The sequence below is a fragment of the Drosophila willistoni genome (genome assembly GCF_018902025.1).
Source record: "Drosophila willistoni isolate 14030-0811.24 chromosome XL unlocalized genomic scaffold, UCI_dwil_1.1 Seg141, whole genome shotgun sequence".
NCBI classification, from domain to species: domain Eukaryota; kingdom Metazoa; phylum Arthropoda; class Insecta; order Diptera; family Drosophilidae; genus Drosophila; species Drosophila willistoni.
In genome coordinates, this window is record NW_025814052.1 from 2,545,493 (window position 1) to 2,560,206 (window position 14,714).

Consider the following 14,714-nt stretch of genomic DNA (forward strand, 5'->3'; position numbering starts at 1 on the left):
GAACCAAAGTCTTATGGAGCATATACATATATATATATAGATAGATAGATAGATAGACAGAAATAGATTAAATGGAATTTGGACAACATTTGTGTTTTTTTTAACATTTTTTATAGAATCCTGATTCTGTACCGATGATTCGCTTAATTGATTGGAAATGGTTATTCATGGGTTTTTTTTTTTTTGGAAATGTTTCTTAATCATATTAATTTCTCGCTTGTTTTTGTGTGTGTGTTTTGTTTTCTTTTCTGTTTTATATTTAAATTAATAAATTTTATTTATTTAATTTGTATATATGTTTATGTTTATATATATATATATATCTGTGTTAATTTGTTTTTGCGTGTTTCAATAATTTTGTTTTTTTTGTTGTTTCTTTTTGTTTTCTTGTTTTCGTTTTTGCTTAAATTTTATTTAATTATATAATAGTCATAATCAATAATAATAATAATCATAATAATAATAATAAATTACGACCCTTTTTGTTTTTCGTTTAACTCTGAACACTTTTTTCATCTTCGTATTTGTTGCTATATTATGTTAGTTGTTGTTGTTGTTCTTCTTCTTCTTCTTGTTGTTGAGTTGAGTTCCTGCGAAATGGAGCTAGGAGAGAGACATCATCCATCATTTAGTTCCCTTTGTAGCTATTACTGGAATAGAAAGAGATGGCAATGAATATCTTTTTTAGGGTTATGTCTAATAATACAACGACAGATATGTGTGTAGTTGAGTGTGTGTGTATGTATGTGTGTGTTTGTGTGTGAAATAAACAACGAGTTATTATTAAACTTAATTTTAAATGTATAGCAATTTACAAGCATTTGCAATTATTCAAATTGTTAAAAATACAAAAAAAAAAAAAATGGACAATTTTGTTAAATAATTTCCCACAAATAAACAAATGAAAATTTCCCTTTGGCAAACTTAAAAGCCCATTAATAGGAATAAGCAAAAAATATTTATATTTCTCTTATAATTATAATTACAATTTCAAGAGATTTAGATAATTTTGTTCATTAATTTTCTTTTAGCTCAATTAGAAATCATATTATGGAAACGAATTTTCGAATTTCTGATTTAAATGTTAAAAATTTTAGTACAATTATTTAAAGATTAGCCACATATTTTGAATATTCTGAATGATATACATATATATATATATACAGAAAGAAAGCTATATATATAGATAAATAAGTACAAGATCCATCGATTTTCAAAGATATTCATATAAATGGATAGAATCTTAAAACAAAAAAATCCCTTGCTCAGAGTAAAATCGAATAATTTGACAATTTTTGATTCTGCTTTGATACTGAGCCTAAAGAAAATAACGCTCAAGTGTTATTTAGGAGCTCTGATAAATAGAAAAATGTTTATATCTGAATTAAACCATTTCTATTGGTCTGGATATAAGATCTATTTACGAAGTCTTCTTAAAGGTTCTTCCAAGTTTGCTCGAATTACAAGTACTCCCAACAATTTGAATATTTGCAGACAATAATTTTTTGAGAGTGAATTTAACAACTAAAATGATGAATTTTGTTGCATATAGATGTACAAATATGTGCGAATTTGTTTTTTTTTAAGACTAAAAATAAAAGTAAAACAACAAGCCACTAACCAAAATTGTTTGTCTCGTAATAATGCGATATTATTTTTCGTTACTCTCAACAATAGACAATATAGTAGTATAAGATATTGTATTACGTGTTGTTGTTGTTGTTGTTGGTAGTTGGTTGGTTTGGTGTTGTTGTTGTTGTTGTTTTGAGTGTCGTTTTAATGTATTATTGGTCGTTTTATCTTCTGTTGTTATTGTTGTTGTTGCTGTTGTTTTATTTGGCGCACATGCAAATTACGTTTACTTTGTTGTTGTTGTTGTTGTTATTATTATTCAATATTTGAATTCTTTAATGTATGTGATAATTTTTGTTGTTGTTGTTGTTGTTGTTGGGTGGTGGGTGTAGCTGGGTGTTTTTTGTTGTTGGTTTTATTTTGTTTATGTTGTTGTTGTTTTTACAAGATGCCTACAAATAGGGATAACCCATATTACGTCCCGCCGCTGTTGCAGCAGCAGCTGCTGCCGCCGCCGCTGCAGCACCGGGCGGATAATTTTGGGCATATTGTTGCGGAATACCCATAGCCGGGCCAGCGGTAATCATTAATTGTGGCTCCATTTTAATTATCGTTTTATGCTCCGTGGTATCATCTTCCTTTTCCCGTTGCGCCTCATTCAATTCCAATTTATCCACCTTGCTTGTGTATTCCCGTAGAACCTATAGGACATTAGAAATACCATAAATTAATTAATAATTTAAAAACGGGCAATTTTGATCATCTAAGCATTACCTGAATTAAATAGGGCATGGCAAAGTCCATGATTTTATGCTTCCAGGCCAATTCCAAGATGACATCTGGACGCAGCAAGTCGTAGCACTAGAAAGATTATTTAAATTATGTTAAATGTATATCCCGATAAACGCGTCTTTATCTGTAGACTTACCTGATATAGACATGCCGCAAAACAATCATGAGCATTGCGTTCCAAGAACCAACCCAACAATTCTTCAGCAATCTCTTGTTTACCCGATTCGGCTGCATATTCCATGGCATCCTTATAGAGTTTATCCTTTTTGCACAGCTCCACACTCTGTTTCCAGCGATTGTTGCCTGTGAGTGAGAGCAATTTTAGTGATAAGTTTTAATCGACTTTCAATTCCTTAATAAGGAGTTCCTTACCCTTGTATAAATAGGCTGCAATGCGACGGAATTCGGTTAGCTCGTGCTTCTCCAGCTTCTGGGCCAAAGCAATCGTATCGAAATTATCAAAACCATCAATCGAATTGCGTAAACCTTGGTAATCCTCCTCATCGATAAGCAGGCCATTGAGTGCCTCATTGATCGCCTTATTGTTCAACGATTGCACTGATCTCAAATAGGGTTTAACCAATGGCAAGTAGCCCGTTTTCGAGAAATAACTAACAGCTCGGGTATGATCCATGCGCGGTGCCAATACCAAGAGCATATCGTTCAATAGCAATGGCTTGAAATCCAAATAGAATTCAATTGCCTTATAATAGAGCTCAATATTGGCCACCTTGGTGATAATATCCTTGAAATGTCCCTCTCGCCATGCCTCTGTGGGATGGGCCATCATCGCAAGCACAGCATTATCATATTCCTCATATTTATCATAAAGGAATACCAATTCGGACCACAAATGTGCCGATTCGGCGGCACGCAAAACTTTTGGTATATTCACACGTGACCAAAACAATTCCAAGTGTTCACGCATTTTCGATGGCTTGAATTTGGAATACAAAATGGCCAATTCGGTAAACATTCCCATATGGGCACGTTCCAAGCCCAGAGCGGATTCAAGCAGTGCAATTAATTCCTCAAAATAGCCACGATTCTGATAGTAGTTGATCAAATCTTCCAGCTCATCGGCATGCACAACAATATGCAGACCGCACATCTGAGCCAAACGGAACTCCTCGGCATCGACGCAAGCAAAGCAAACCTCCTTCCAGGTGCGTGTCGAATTGGCTTTGCGGGCCGAATCCACGGCACCCTGGAACTCTTTCAGATACACCAATGTGATGGCCAAGCGGGCGAAATTGCTAACATTATTGTACAACAATTTGGCGGCATCGTACATGCCATCGCTAAAGCAACGGTCACCGATCTTTTGTATATCCGCGTGATTTGGTCCCGAGATGAACTCCTCAAGATCGGCCAAACGTCCGGTGCGTGCATAGGCATAGATCAATTCACTTTCAATATACGATTCGCGTGCCTTTTTGCGGGCCATTTGCAGATAACGCACCAGATCATCCCACGATTCGACACGACTGGCCACATCGACCACATCCATATAGGCGCTTGGATCATCGGCCTTAATATACGAATCGATGGCCTCCTTCACCAGGCCCTGTTGCAATTGGGCTTTGGCCAATTGTGACCAAACTGCCGGCTCATTGCAACGTTCAGCAAATTCATTGGCTCGCTCCAAATTGTTCACTTGATCGATCAGTACCTGAATTGCCGAGGTATTCACATCGAATTTCTTGAATATGGCGAATGCCTCCTCGTACAATTGATTGCTAATCGCAATGTTTGCTATATCGGGAGCATCGTAGTTATCCAAACGATTGATATAGTCCATAACTCGTGTACGATCCGCCTTGATGGCGGTGAGTATCAATAGATTTTGTAAATTGCGATGATCGCTAAATACCGATGAATCCAAAATGATTTTCTCAAGCAATTCAATCAACTCGTTGGGCAAATCGGCTGTCATGAATGCCTTAACAGTCACCGATATATCCTCAGGATCTTGAGTCTCGGAGAGAGCTGTCTGCACAACCTGATCGATAAGTTGTCGCTTATAGGGATTAGCCTCGGATAGTACCTCCGCCCAGAGTTCAGCATCACGACGTCCAACCAAATAGCGTGCCTCGCTCTTGAATAGAGAATTCTCATTACAAACGGCAATCAATTCGCGATCGCATTGTCCCCGCTCATAGGCCACGCAAGCCAAATGCGGATCACGCTTCTCACAGTAACGTCCGACAACACGGCTGTCATAGTATTGATTCTCTTTGAGGAAACGTTCCGGATTATTGTTCGAATCAATGTAAATTTTGGCCAAGGCATTGTGGGTGGCCGGCTCAACGCAACCCTCATGGACACGGGACTCTAGCCAAGGTAGCAATAATTTCAAACGATTACGTTTCTCAACCTCTTCGACCAGTTCATCGGTCGAGAATTGTCCCTTGACCACCAAAATTAGATTCTTAATGATATCCTCGCTGCAATCGACATCCAGGAGGCCACCAACGACAACGGGCAGACGCGATGGATTCACCTTCTGCACATAGATCTCAATATATTTCTGTAGATTGTTACGATACAGATAGAGGACAAGATCGTGTACAAAATCGAAACGATCGCAGACAATGATCAATGGCAATTGATCGGTTAGTTTGGCCTCCTTCAAGAAATTCTTAACTCTCTCCGGATTATAGCAGTTCGATTCGCGGCAAATGCGTTCCACTTCCTTGATCTGATTGGTTTTACATGCCGCCTGTATATACTTGAAATGCACTTCCGGATCTTGCGAGAAATTGACAATGCTGCTCAAGAAATAGAATAGGCCATCGTAGCTCTTGAAGCTTTCAAAGAGATCAATCAGCGCCTTGGTGGTCAATTGTTCATGATATTTGGTGGCTATTTGCACACAGATTTGTAAATTTTGACGCAAATTTGCCGTTAACATGGCCTTAAGGCATTCCAATGAATCCTCCACCGAAAGGGTGCCAAAGAAACTCACCAGCCATTCGGCATTCAGCATATGGGTGTGGACAACAGCTCGCTTTATGTCATACAGATCGGTATAGTGTTCCAGGGCACGTTGCAAGAGGCCAGCTTTCTCGCACAATTGGGCAATATGCGCACGATCATAGTGGGTGAACATGGCATTACCCAAAATGGCATCGGCCACTTGTGGCGCCGACATTAGATTCATTTCGAGCAAACGTGTCTGTAGAGCACCCTCCGCTGGACGATTATGCTTGAGGGCATCCAATAGAAATGCTGTACACTGCTGCACCATCGAATGCTCCATAAAGATATCGACAATCTGATTGATATCGGCCAATGGTTCCTCTTCGGCAACCAACATGGATGCAAATCCAGCACCCTGTTCCGGATTGCTACGCATTACCGAACGCAACAGGAATATATAGTCCGGTGTGTAGTTAACCTTTTTGGCATAGAGCACAATCTTTTGGAATTGTCCCGTTTCGGCAAAGCATTGTATTACCTTATTGGGTACATTGGCTCTCAGATAGATGGACAGAGCGAGTGTTAGATCCGATGTCTTGACCAAATCACCCAATTCTTCGCTACATTCGAGTTTCTCCTCTTTAAGCCATTTCTCGCATAGCTGCTTCTTGCCCTGCAACAGAACCGGACGGCAGAGTTCCAACGACTCAAACTTATTCAATTTACCCTGATCGAGTAGTATACCAAAGTATTGCAAGAGCGGCGGGGTTGTCGAACCAGCCGGAGTTTGCACCTGCTGGAAACGTTGTATTGTCTGCGGTGTACGCAATATACCCTTGGGCGCTAGGGCGGCCACTTTGGCGGCTTCGGCATATTGACCGGCGGTGAAGAGTTTATTAAATTTGCGTACAAACAAATCTTCGGCACCGGCCAAATTGTTGCGCACTGCCATTCGTAATGCCAAATCCGGATTCTGCAATACCGTATTAATGTACGGTATGATTTGCTCCTCATCAACAGTCACGGATAATACCTGGCCCTTGCGATTAACACCAATAATACCGCCGCTGGCCTCGTGCGGTGCTGTCACAAAAATCGTATCCGCCGATATGCGATTCATGTAAATGCACGTGGCCGTCTCCATGTCATAGAGATGAATATAACCATATTTGGTGATCAAATAGATGGTATCATACTTGGCGGAGACCTGCATGGCCACCGGGAAATCGTTTTGGGCCTCGGGCGGAAAGAATACATCGACAGCCTTTTTGGGGAACGGTTGATTGCCATTGGGCGGTGTCCCAACCTCAATGATATGCAATTTTCCGCCCGTCGCCGTGCGCACAGCAAAACAAAACAATGTTGTTGGCTCCTTGTTACCCTCAATCTTGAAGGTGGCAAAACTGGCCGCATGTCCCTCAATTGCCTGAGATACTTTACGCTCCACGGAATATAATTGCATGGCACCGGCCACACGACTGGGCAGGGCAGAGATACCAACCAAGAGTAACCATTGCTGTGAGGCATTGCAACGATAATTGATTATCTGGCAACCATTGAGCGAGGAATGTCTATCAAACATTTTCTGTGGCATCGAATCGCCCTCCATGGACCAATGGAATACACTTGTCTCCGTTACCAGGGCCAAAGTATTCAATGATATCCATTTCCAGAATACAACATCCTCGTTCATTGTATGTGCCTTCATTTTCGATTTCATTTCGATATTGAAAATTTGCAATGTCTTTTGCGCTAAAAGTAGAGAGAGACAGATATTAGAGGAGGGATTTCATTTGTAGTTTTCGTTTTTTAATACTTACCTTTGAGCGCAATCACCTTGCTGGCCGGATTCATAATCGCTGAATCCGCTGATATGGGACGTCGTGTTGGATTCGCCGAATCGTTCATATCAATAATGACCACTTGGGCGGTATCATTGACCTTTTCACGCACACAAATGAACTTATCCGATTCCATTGTAAGCGTGCTGAAGGAGAACGAGTTTGCATTGATGCCGACATTTGTGAGCTGCAAAATGAGAACACAAAAATATTCAATAAAAGTTCAAAAGTTCATCAATAAAAAAAGAATGGGTCAAAAATCAGATCGAATCACAAAAAAATTGGGCAAAATGTTGACTAGACTGGAAATGGTAAACCAAACCAAAGAGCATGGAAATGTTTGGCAAAGTTGCTAAGAAATCGTTTACAGTAGTAAAGTTGCTGCATTTGGGCCTCTAATCAGGGTTATTCGGCAGCCAAAAGACTTCAGATTCATTTGAATCTTTTATCAAGGACTGCCAGGAGGGAAAATAGGATACAAAAGAGCAAAAGTATTAAACGGAGCACAATCAAAGGTGAATCCTAATTGAACTCGAGATGAAAATCACTCAGACAGGGAGCAGGCAGTTGAGTTAAAAGTTGATAAGAAGATAGATAGACAGATTTCAGATTAAATTTAACTGATTCCCTTTATTGATTGAGAGCTTCCGATTGCGGCTGCTTTATGTCTGACACAGATAGAGAATAAGTATATATGTATACAAATATATATATATTGCGATTTCTCTTTCTGCGCAGCTAACAAAATGCTTAACTAAATCGTAAACAGAATTGTATGAAGAAAAAGTTCAAGGTTTTTCGCGGCTTTTTCCTTCTTCAAGAAACACAATCTCTCAATGTGACTCTCTTTCTCTCTCTCCCACTCTTTCTCTGTGTCTGCCTTTATGAGAAAGCAAGATAAAATATATACATGTGTATATATGTATATAATTGTAAACAAATTTTTGTTCAATGCACTTGATGAATACAAAGAGCCACAAAAAAACAAAACAAAGAACAATAATGAAACAGCAATTATGTGTGTGTACTCTACTTTTAAAATAAAATTATAACAAATTTAATAACCCACGAAAATTATTCAATTGAACAATTATAAAGAAATTCGATAAGCTTTAAACCATTTCCAACAAACAAAAGAGTAATTTGATAAGGACAGAATTGAATGTTCTTAATAAAGGGAACTTGGGGGGAAGAATAGTTCCAAAAAGGAAATCCCCTTTCTCAATTTGAAGCTATTTCAAGGGGTAAAGAGGACTCAATGCGCCATATTGCAGGATACTTTATTCTAATCTATGTATGAGTCAATGCGCCTCTCTATCTAGGCCGCAATTGATCGGAACTAATACGCCGCCCATGTTAAAGGGTATTTTATACTAATCTACGTATGAGTCGTCTTTTTCTTTTGTATTTTATTTTTGTTATTTTCTTATCATTAAAAGCACAGCCAATGATTCAATTGGTAAGTAATATCAATTTTTATTATTAATTATATTCACGTTATAAATAAACATTAACTAAATAAATACATTATGCATTTATTTAAAGTAAGATTAGATAAATTGTATAATTTATTTGCAGAAATATCCATTTTCTAGTCCTAGTATAGAAAATGAGAGAAAATTTCAATTTTTTAACAACAAAGAAGAAGTAAAAATCTTTAAGTGATCAAATACCATGTTTAAGATCGATTTTCCTTCCCAAAATAACCGATTTTACTTTTCAAAAACACAATTTCTGACTTCAAAGCGTTTTCAAACCCAAATTTATGTCATTTCCATATTAGTTTTATCTTAGAAACATATATTTTTAGAGACTTCTGAGGGTATAAATTGTAATTGGACGGAATCCAAGTGCAGAAATTTATTTAGGACAAAATATAATGCAACAAATTCAAAATTATCAAATTAACCATTTATTTTTCATTTGAAGTAGGTAGAAATTGAGGGTTAATAATGAATTTACCTAAGGAGAACCGATCTGATGTTATAGAATAAACATATATAACCTAAATGTTAAAGCTGATGGAAATTAGTCTTTCAGACTTTTTAACTGGGTCACTGATTTTTCTTCTCGCCAAAATTACTTCAATCAGTGCATAAAAAATAAGTCAACCAAAAATTGGGTGACATTTAAAAATTTGAGATGGAAAACTCAGATAAATTGAACTACATACATACATATATCGCCATATGTAACTATATATAGCAAAAATGTGAATGAGCTCAGTTCGGGATATATAATATAACATAACAAGTAACATGTAAAATTTTCAATTCAATGCAGAGTTTCCGCACCAAATAGATTAGATTTTCCATTTCATTCAGTGCTTATGTTATTTATGTCAATTACAAATTAACATATGGCCGGACACAATAAGAGAAAGAGAGAAGCGACGACGACAACGACGACAATATACAACAAAAGAAAATGAACGCCCTTAGCTAGAGGCGACGACCCAGAGCCAAGTATAGTTAGTTGTAGTCTCTCTTATTGCTTAAGGCAGAGTTTGTTGTTGTTGCACTCTCTGACTGAACTATACAATTCAATTTAGTGTATATACGTATGGACTGTTCTCTGATGACTCCTCTCCTACGCCTCTTCTTGGCCCCCCTTTTTCAATGTAGTTAATGCTGAAAACTCTGAAAACTTACATTACAGAGGAAAAAAAACGATACTTTCGTCTTGTTCGCCGAAATTGTTATGCACTACTTTGTTTTATGCACTCTAGCACCACCTATCGTCAATATAATTTGATTTAGAATGAAGTTTTGGAAAAATAAACCAAACAATGGACAAAGAGTGGACCCTTTTCCAATGTATTATGATTATGATGTGCTGAATCCGAACTTAGTTTAAATATGTGGATTGTTTCTGGTTTAGGAGATAATCTAACCTAAAATTCTGGAAACAGGGGGTTTTAAGGTTATGTACGAAATTACTTTTTTAACTTATACTTTTATAACTTCTTTTCTTTGTAATGACGTTGAGTATAAACAATTTGTAGGACAATAACCAATAAGAGTAGGAGCAAAATATTTTTGAAAATTAGCAAAAACTACAAACTAAACTAGAGTCTATATATCCCAAACTATGCAGTTTTAACTCTAAGATTCGCTTAAAACACGATCAATTCTCTTATTCTTATTATCATGTGACTATTTTTCCCTTAAAATTCCCCATTTAAAAAAAAAACCAAAAGTAATAAAGATTTCGAGTTTAATTAAATTTGTTAGAATGATCGTAAACAAATATTTCAAATAAAACAATACATTTAAATGTTAAATTATCTTTCTAAGTTGTCTTTTGACTTGATTTGGCTTTTATTTTTAGTTCGTTAGTTATCAACTATTTGAATATCGTATGAAAATAAGAAGAACATTTAAAAAGAACAGAGTTTATGAATTTGATAAGATATTTGGTCTCTAGGTGCTAATTGCTTTTCCCCCGTAAATCTGTGAAACGAGTTTTAACACTATCAAAATGTTTGTTGTTTTGTTCTCTCAAATCTTTCATCTTGTAGAATCAGAGAAGTAAAAAAATACAATAATTCTTATACAGAATAAAGGTTCAATATGAGATCGTATTTTATTCGTATTATTTTTTTTTTTTTGCAAGGGTATTAAAATACAATCTAATTTAATTGTAGGTGTAGTATGTACAGTAGTACAATGAAATGTGTAGAAATTGTGGGTTGCTGTTGTTGCTCTCTCTCTTTCTCTGTCTCTGTGTCACTGGTCTTTTCCTCTCGCCTCCCTTGCTAACCATTTCTTTTGTAGAAAGCAGAACAAGAGACTGAGATAAGATAACTCTTATGTGTTCCCTCCATTGCTGCTGATAGGAGAGTAAACGCCCAATATGCTGCTTGTTACACGCTCTCCATCTACCTCTCTCTTGACTATGGGAAATTATCAATTGTTATTAACCCACCCACTGAATTGAATTGCTAAAGCAAAATAATTTCAAATGTATGATTTTTAAAGTAAAAAAAAAAAACAACTACAGTAACAGTTACAAGTGTGGTTTAAGCTAAAGTAACATTTGTATATGTATGTGTGTGTGGTGAATAAATCATTTCACCATAAACACACACACACACACACATTGAGAGAAAGAGAAGATGGTAACGAAGTGGAAGGCGAGCTTAAAAGAGAGACTTAATATCATTTTTTGCTGGCGGCGGCGAAGGCGGCTGCTGCAGCCAATGAACTTTTGCGGCAAATCTAACTGAGTCCCTTTTCCCTCTCACACTGTACAAACATGAAAAACAAATGCATATAATGCACCAATACATCGATACATACAAGTTAGATTAACCGTGTGTGTGTGAACATCAAAACTCAACGCTTCTTTGGGCCAAGTTAGTCAACCCAAGTTACTCATTAAAAAACCGGTTAGGGCCTATGCACATACACACATACAAACAAGCTTACACATATACAAATCTATTTATAAGGGAACGTACATATATATATGTATGTGTGTGTGTGTGTGTGTGTGTTTGTGTGCATATGGCGGCTTAGTTGCTGACTTGCACTTGCATCTTGTTTCCAATTAGAATTGGCTACCTGCTGCCTGTTGTATTTCCCATTGAAAATTTATCACCTAGTGCTAGCCCACACACAAACACACACACACACAACTTGCAATTGAGAGCAGCAACAACAACAAGATAGCGGCGGCGGCAAGAGAACCAAACGACCGGCTGACTCACTTTTCTCCTAAGCCTGAAAACAAACCACAAAAAAATAGAGAGAGAGAGCGACTTTTATATGTATGTGTGCATGGTGGCCTAAAGTTGACATAAAAACTAAAGGAAGTTTAGAAATTAGTAACAATAGAAAAAGTCAAACAAAAATTATGTAGTCTAAGGGTAAGCTCAAAATCAGCTATTTCTCTCTCACTCCCTTAAAGTAAATCAATGGGAACGAGGTAATCAGGACGACAACTGGACAAACAGTAGGTCAAAGTTCATCGTTTAAAATTTTTTTTAATTAGCCTGATAAACAAATTTTTGTATGTACTCAATCGATCATTCATATATGTATAGACAAATTTGATGGTGTTAGAAATAAAGATTTATGGATTGTTTTTTCCTAAGGGCTCGAGAGAGAGAGAAAAGAGATTACAGTTTAACTTGGATTGGAGGCGTTTTTCTGTGGCCCCCTATTTCGATGAGTCACGCATCTTCTTGTTTTTTTTTACGCCCACCAAAAGTTGTATTTTATTATCTAGCAATTTCAAACCACTGTACAATGGCAGGGATGGGATAGGAAAGAGAGGGGAGAAGTATATTGTGAGTAAGCCGTGATAATTGCAAAACTCAACATAAGGGATATACCGATATTGAATATCAAATGGACGGATTGAAATTGATAACCAGGTCAACAACAACAACAAGTGGTTAGTAGTGGGGTGAGTAGAGGCTAAAAGTTGGGGGTGAGGGTGGGGAAGGGATGGTATCACTCACCTGTAAATGCTCTTGAAAGCGTATGGGTAACGGTTGCGTCATCTTGACTGACGTCTCTGCTGTTGCTGCTGCTGTTGTTGGACTCTTCTTCTTTTAGGGCGGCTGATGGTAATGGAAATGGGCTAAGGGACACTTGCTGCTGCTGCTGCTTCTTCTTCTTTGTTTCGTTTTCGTTCTTTCTTAGTAACACCAACAACACACACTTTTCGTTTCGTTTTAATTTGATTTAGTTGTTCCTTTATTAATGAATAGAAAGAGAATTTTAGATGTCGACTTCTTTTTTTTTTTGTTAAACTTTTCCGTATTTTTGTTTGTTTCTTTAGGTTCGTCGTATCTGTCTACGTGTGTGTGTGTGTGTGTTAAATGCGCTGCGCTTTATGCTCTTCTTTCTCTAATAATTTTTTCTTCTACTTTTCGTTTTGTGCAATGAGTAAGAATGACAAAATAAGAGATTTTTAATATATATATTATAACTGTTACTGCTAACGCCTCCAAAAACCAAAGAACAAAAAAAAAAAAACGATAAAATGGCAGGCGTTTCCGTTTTTCCCCTCACCCGGCAAAATTTTTGTATTTCGTCTTGCACAAAATTTCCAAACAAAAGAAAAATATTTTAATTACATATACTAACACTCACACACATGTATACATGTATCTACATAATTGATTTCTATTTAGTTGTTGAAGAAATTGATTGACATTATTTTATATTTTGACTAAATAAAAATAAAAAAAAAAATGTTCATATCCACCACAGTACGTGTTGGTATGTTGAATAATGAAATGTCAGTTGAGAGCATCAGCCATGTTGAGTTGCGCTCCGATACACTTACTCACTCACACTCACACACACACACACACACACACACATGTCTCTCCCTGTCACTCTCTCTCTCTTTCTTGTTCATACGCTCCACCATACGTGTAAAGTGTGATTTTTTTTTATTAAGTTTCTTTATTCATTGATTTTTGCCACGCAGCAGCAGTACTTTATTTAATAACTTTTGACATATGTTAGCATTTAAATGCAATTGCCTTCGTTCAAGTTTACACTGACGGCTTACCTCACGCCCCCCTGACAAATACTTTAAGCCGCAATATGCCACATAAACAAAAGAAAAAATAAGAATACCAAAATTTACAATGATACAACAAAAAAAAAAAAAATGTTGTGCACTGTGTCCCAAATGCAAATGTATGCGCCTATGTATGTGTGCGACAGAACAGTAGAGTTTGTGGGTTATGTGACATTTTCTACTGACTTTAATTCACATAATTTATGTACAGCAAAAAAAAAGAGAGGAAAATAACTACGGTCGTATCTAAAGATTTTTGCCTTATCGTACCCGTCGTAGTACCCCGTACCAGTTTGTTGCTGTCACTGTCGCTCTTTTACTTTTCTTTTTCTCCGTTTTTCTTTTTTTTTTTGTTTTAAAAAATTAATTGCACGTAGACCGAAACAACACACACAGAAAAAAAATGTTTACGCTGGCCACCACGGTGACTACGACGACGATGTTACCGATACAATACGATTATTCACATTCACATTTAATTTAGTTAGGTTTAGCACAAATTACTACTCTTTATTCGTTCAAGCGTTTATTACAAAAGCGATATATCTAGATTTAACAATAGTGTTGGAAATTACGAAAAATATGGCGTTGCCAGATGTCCCATTATGCATACAGCTGATTATTAAATAGGTGGGCTTTTTTAAAATAGTGGTTTTCATAAATCAGTGCCGGCTGGAAAAATGAAAATAGAAGATAATATTCGGGTGCTAAAGCAACCAAACCAAATAAGAACAATTCAAATCACTTTATTTCCCTAGGAATAAAGCGATAATTAGGAAAATACATATGTAGTTTTATGTGGAAATCTGCGATTCATCTTTGCTCATATGGCAACGCTGCACTGGCCAGTGCTGCAACCTTTGTTTGCTTTTTTGACATCTTTGCTTATCAATATTTTGCTGAATTTTCAGATTATTTTCGGGCCGGTTTTGTAAACGTTTACAACGTTTATGGACCCGGGAATTCCCAAATCAGGAAAATTGAAAAATAATGAGAAGGCGCCAAAGTGTGCGATTATTTTGCCCCTATTTTGGAATTACCGTT

General features: G+C 36.8%; 1 protein-coding gene across 3 annotated transcripts; it reads right to left on the reverse strand.

The window, feature by feature from the left end:
- Positions 1-448: 448 nt before the first annotated feature.
- On the reverse strand, positions 449-14,024 carry LOC6648414 (clathrin heavy chain). Of its 3 annotated transcripts, none has more exons than XM_023179338.2 (8): positions 13,941-14,024; positions 12,595-12,830; positions 7,107-7,314; positions 2,737-7,038; positions 2,501-2,667; positions 2,347-2,433; positions 2,029-2,273; positions 449-650 (listed from the first exon to the last, which is right to left on the reverse strand). In XM_023179338.2, exons 2-8 carry the CDS (start codon positions 12,634-12,636, stop codon positions 629-631), a joined length of 5,073 nt encoding a protein of 1,690 aa, XP_023035106.2. In that variant the 5' UTR covers positions 12,637-12,830; positions 13,941-14,024; the 3' UTR covers positions 449-628. The 3 variants fall into 3 exon arrangements, with proteins under 3 accessions (XP_023035106.2, XP_046867250.1, XP_002071174.2); XM_047011294.1 differs by having other exon boundaries at positions 13,960-14,008; XM_002071138.4 differs by lacking the exon at positions 449-650 and having other exon boundaries at positions 1,627-2,273.
- Positions 14,025-14,714: the final 690 nt, after the last annotated feature.

Bases quoted from the DNA above. Each gene is read 5' to 3' on its own strand.
- LOC6648414 (XM_023179338.2), bottom strand. From the start codon at position 12,636: ATGACGCAACCGTTACCCATACGCTTTCAAGAGCATTTACAG. The intron at 2,434-2,500 runs GTAAGTCTACAG...TAATCTTTCTAG, and splicing joins TTGCGGCATGTCTATATCAG to TGCTACGACTTGCTGCGTCC. The intron at 2,274-2,346 runs GTAATGCTTAGA...AATGTCCTATAG, and splicing joins CCATGCCCTATTTAATTCAG to GTTCTACGGGAATACACAAG.